General features: G+C 41.9%; 1 protein-coding gene across 1 annotated transcript; it reads left to right on the top strand.

The window, feature by feature from the left end:
• Positions 1-311: 311 nt before the first annotated feature.
• On the top strand, positions 312-824 carry LOC109152781. Its single transcript, XM_019300424.1, has one exon. It carries the CDS (start codon positions 312-314, stop codon positions 822-824), a length of 513 nt encoding a protein of 170 aa, XP_019155969.1.
• Positions 825-4,709: the final 3,885 nt, after the last annotated feature.

The raw sequence follows: 4,709 nt of genomic DNA, 5'->3' as shown, positions 1-4,709 counted from the left end.
TGTGGAAAAAGAATAATACAGCTACACTACTGGGTTACTCAAAAAACCATGTGGATATTGAGGTCCGTATGCCATCAGGGGAGACTTGGCGTATGACATGTTTTTATGGCTTCCCTAAGAGTAATCAAAGGCGAGAATCATGGGAGTTGCTGAAATCATTGGCGGGGAGGTCTCCGCTTCCATGGGTTGTAATAGGGGATTTCAATGATCTCTTATTCCAGCATGATAAAAGGGGAAACAACCCACACCCAGACAACTTTCTCCGGGGTTTTAGTGAGGCTGTGGATGAGTGTTGACTGCGTCAGTTACCTATGAGGGGATACCAATTTACTTGGGAGAAGTACAGTGGAACGGATCAATGGTTAGAGGAGAGATTGGATAAGGTGTTGGCGACGATGGAGTGGTGTGATGCGCATGGAAGGGCGGGTGTAGAGAATATAATCACTCGTAACTCAGACCATTCGGCTTTGTTCCTTGATATGAATGCACAAAGAAGGGGAGGACAAAGGATCCCGAGGAACTTCAAGTTTGAGATGGCATGGCTGCTGGATGAGGGGTGTAGAGAAGTGGTGGAAACCGCCTGGCAAGGGGGGAGGACAGAGGGATTGTTGAATTGTCAGCAACGATGTGGGGACAGGCTGATGCGCTGGGGTGGAGACCATTTTCATAAGTTTGGGGAGCATATCTGGCGGCTGCGCAAGGAGCAGGGGCGGATCCGTGGTAGGAGGGATCCGGCATCTTTGGCTGAGTTCCAGCTGTTGGATAATCAGATCTCTCAGTTAGAAGCCCAAGAAGATGTTTTTTGGAGGCAGAGAGCGAAGTAGCATTGGCTTCGTGGCGCTGATGCAAATACAAAGTATTATCACAGGTATGCTTCTGCTAGAAAGAAAAAGAATTTTGTTTCTAAGCTGTTGAATGAATATGGGGTATGGGTGGAGGGACATGATATGAATAATGTAGTCATCAGCTATTTCAATACAATTTTTGCTACTAGTAACCCTGTGTGTGAGGACCCTTTATTTGATGAGTTTGGCCCCCGGGTGACGGTTGACCAGAATGAGGCATTATTGTGCCCTATGATATGGCTGAGGTCAAAGCTGCTTTATTTGCCATGTATCCTGACAAGGCACCGGGACCGGATGGAATGAATCCCGGTTTTTATCAGCGTTTCTGGGATATAGTTGGAGAAGATGTGTCTGCTTTTATTATTAATTGTCTGGATACAGGTGAAATTCCGAGTGATTTGAATGCCACCAATATTGTTTTGATCCCGAAAAAGAATGATCCTACAACTGTGGCGGATTTGAGGCTTATTGCTCTAAGCAATGTCTTGTATAGAGTTATGACAAAAATGATTGCTAACAGATTGAAACCTTTGTTGGGGGATTTAATCTCAGAGTCTCAGAGTGCGTTTATCCCAGGCAGGCTTATAACAGATAATATACTTGTGGCGGCAGAGGTGGGCCACTTTTTGAATCGTAAGCAATGTGGTGTAGCAGGTTGGGGAGCACTTAAATTGGATATGGCAAAATCTTATGATAGAATGGAGTGGCCATTCTTAAGAAGGATGCTGGAGGTAATGGGCTTTGAAGAACGGTGGATTAAGCTAATAATGACATGTGTTACCACTGTATCATACAGTGTTATGGTGAATGGCGTGAGTGGTGGCCAGGTGCAACCAACAAGGGGTCTCAGATAGGGAGATCCACTTTCACCTTTCTTATTTATTATATGTGCTGAAGGTTTATCTATGCTATTACAGAAGGCGCAGGCAGTAGGATCTATTCACGGTTGCAGGGTGGCAAGGGGAGCCCCCCGGTTGATAAGTGCATAATTGTTCATATTTATACCCATGTCTACCCCATATTTAGCCTTGTTTTTCTTATGAAGTGTCACAATGTTGTTCAAAATGAACTTTATTTGTTCATTTGATCCATTATGCACAATTTATTATCTTTGAGTAGAAATGAAGGATTTTAGATCATGTTGGATGCATTTGGAGTCAAGGGGAGCCAATGTGAAGCTAAGGAGATGGATGCAACACTTCCAAAGGAGCCAAAGAGTGATGTTTTCAATGGTGTTGATCATATGGACAAATTAAACCAAAGGCAAAAGTGGAACAAGTGTCAACAAGTTGAAATTCTCGCATGGTTTGGCCACTATTCTGTTTTTGGGGCATATCTTGGTCTAGAAATATCCAATTTATGTGATTCTTGTCTTATTGGAAAGAAGACTCAAATAGCTACAACTCATATTCATACATCAAAGCCTAAAAAGGAAGCCACATGGGTCGAAATTATACTTGAAGTTGAAGTTCCAAACTTACAATTCAAAACTGACCACTGTTTGGTTTTTGGACCATATCTCAGCATAGGAATGTCCAAATGACGTTATTCTTGCTCCATTGGAAAGATAACTTGAAGGGCTACAACTTTTATTCAAGCACCAAATGCTAATTCAAACTTTTAGATGGTGAAAAATGACCTAGAAGACAGACTCAGTGCACAGGCAGTGCACACTGCCTTGTGGCCACGGGTGTGGCCACGCCACTGGGCAGTGTAAACTGCCTTTCTGGCCACAGGTGTTGCCAAGGGCGTGGCCACACCCGTGGCCAGCCCTCTGCAACTTTATATACTGCGTTTTTCACTCATTTTAGCTCGGTTTTGACCCATGGTTGAGCCCTAGCTTCTCTCTTTCACTTCCTTTCAGATTGTAGTGTTAGATTAGGTTTAGATTTAGGTTTCTTAACATATTTCAAGCTTGTAATCAAGGATTCAACACTTGGATTCCAACATTTCAAGATTCTACCATCCAATTTCTTTAGAGAAGTGTTCCTTCCTTTTATCTCTTTATTTTGCAAGATTTATGCTTATTACTTGTGTTTTTGTGTTCTTTATGCTATTTAATCATGAGTAGTTAGTTTATGGACTTGAGTTAGGGTTGTATTTACTATCTTGATGCTTGATTTGTGATTATTGCAAAAAAGGGGAAGAACTCCAACCTAGGGTTCATGTGTTTGTGAAGGTTTTGTATTTATATCTTGCTAATGTTTGATGTACACTTTCATTAGTTTGTTTTTGGAGGATTCCTTGCCTCAACGAGAGTTGGGTGATGAATCCAAGCCACCCCTTGCATAGACCCAATTTCTTCCTACGAAAATAGGGGAAATTGGGGGCTTTAGATGCTTTGTGTGCTTGATGGACTTGGAATTGATTCACCACGAGAGTGGGGCAACTCCTTGTTCTAATCCTTGTTTATTAATCACGAGAATGGTTCGTAGACTAGGATACCTACGTGCATTCCCGCTTGATTCCTTGGTTACTTGTTCTCCATAATCCCTTAGGTTGTTAAAGCATCTAGATGATAATGCTCCCTAGCTTGAGTCTTATTTCTTTATTTCGTGTTTACATATTGTTAGTATGTGTTTGTGTTACTTTGTTTAGTTACCGTAGCCTCAATCTTGTTATGATTTGCTTAGCTTCTTGTTGACTTCCTTATGCTTGTGTCTAATTTCTTGTGATTGCATATTATGTGCCATATCCCCCAATCCACTGAGGACGACATTACACACCCGAGCTCACATCTTATTTTTGCTACAATCACCTGTATCACATCTTTTCTTCGCCGATGATAGCTTGTTATTCTTTAAAGCAAATGTCCAGGAAGCTACAGTGGTCAAACAGTGTTTGGAGAGGTATGGGGAGCTATCTGGTCAGTTGGTAAATTATCATAAATCTAATATATGCTATAGTAAAAATACTGGGGAACAAATGAGAGAGGAAGTAGCGGACTGTCTGGGTGTGGAACAGGCACGGAATTTTGGAAAATATCTGGGGCTACCATCTTTTATAGGGAGAAATAAAAGAGCTATTTTCTCTTATGTGGAGGACAAAATCAGACAAAGGGTTTTCTCGTGGAACAAAAAATTGCTATCACAGGCTGGTAAAGAAGTGCTTTTGAAAAGTGCGGCTCAGTCTATGCCCACCTTTTCAATGAGTGTTTTTTTGCTCCCTGAATCAGTTTGCGAGTCTATTCAGAGGGCCATGAACAGGTATTGGTGGGGGAAAGGACCAGACAGAGGGATCCACTGGAAAGCATGGGATAAATTGTGTATCCCTAAGAAGTTTGGTGGATTGGGTTTTAAGGACCTGAGGAATTTTAATCTAGCGATGTTGGGAAAACAGGCATGGCGGTTTCTAACTGATCCGGGGTCTCTGGCAGCGCGAATATATAAGGCAAGATATTTCCCTAAAACTTCTTTTGTTGATGCAACGGTGGGAAGTAACCCCAGTTTTTGTTAGCGGAGTATTATGGCTGCTCATGATTTTGTTATTGCCCATGTCCGGAGGAGAATTGGAAATGACCATAAAACTTTAATATGGGGTCATCCGTGGTTGCAGGATAATCCTAGTCCACTTGTTCAAACAGTAATGCCTAAGCCGTTAAGGGATGCAGTTGTTGCAGGCTTAATAGATCAGCAAACAAAAACATGGGACCCCCATATTTTATCTGATATATTTGAACCTGAAGATGTGAATCGTATTTTAAAAATACTTGTGAGCCCAGATTATGAGGATACATGGTATTGGCATAATGACCCAAATGGCTGTTACACTGTAAAGGATGCGTATAGGCGTCTAATGGGAGAGTTAAATCACACTGTGGGATGGGTTACATTGTGGAAGATGAAAGTCCCACCAAAGTGGAAA

Source organism: Ipomoea nil, unplaced genomic scaffold, assembly GCF_001879475.1.
Source record: "Ipomoea nil cultivar Tokyo-kokei standard unplaced genomic scaffold, Asagao_1.1 scaffold2480, whole genome shotgun sequence".
NCBI classification, from domain to species: Eukaryota; Viridiplantae; Streptophyta; class Magnoliopsida; order Solanales; family Convolvulaceae; genus Ipomoea; species Ipomoea nil.
The sequence above is the reverse complement of the archived record's forward strand: the minus strand, read 5'-3'. Positions and strand labels throughout refer to the sequence as shown.

What these genes read in the sequence shown, in the direction of transcription:
- LOC109152781 (XM_019300424.1), top strand. Translation starts at nt 312, where the DNA reads ATGAGGGGATACCAATTTACTTGGGAGAAGTACAGTGGAACGGATCAA.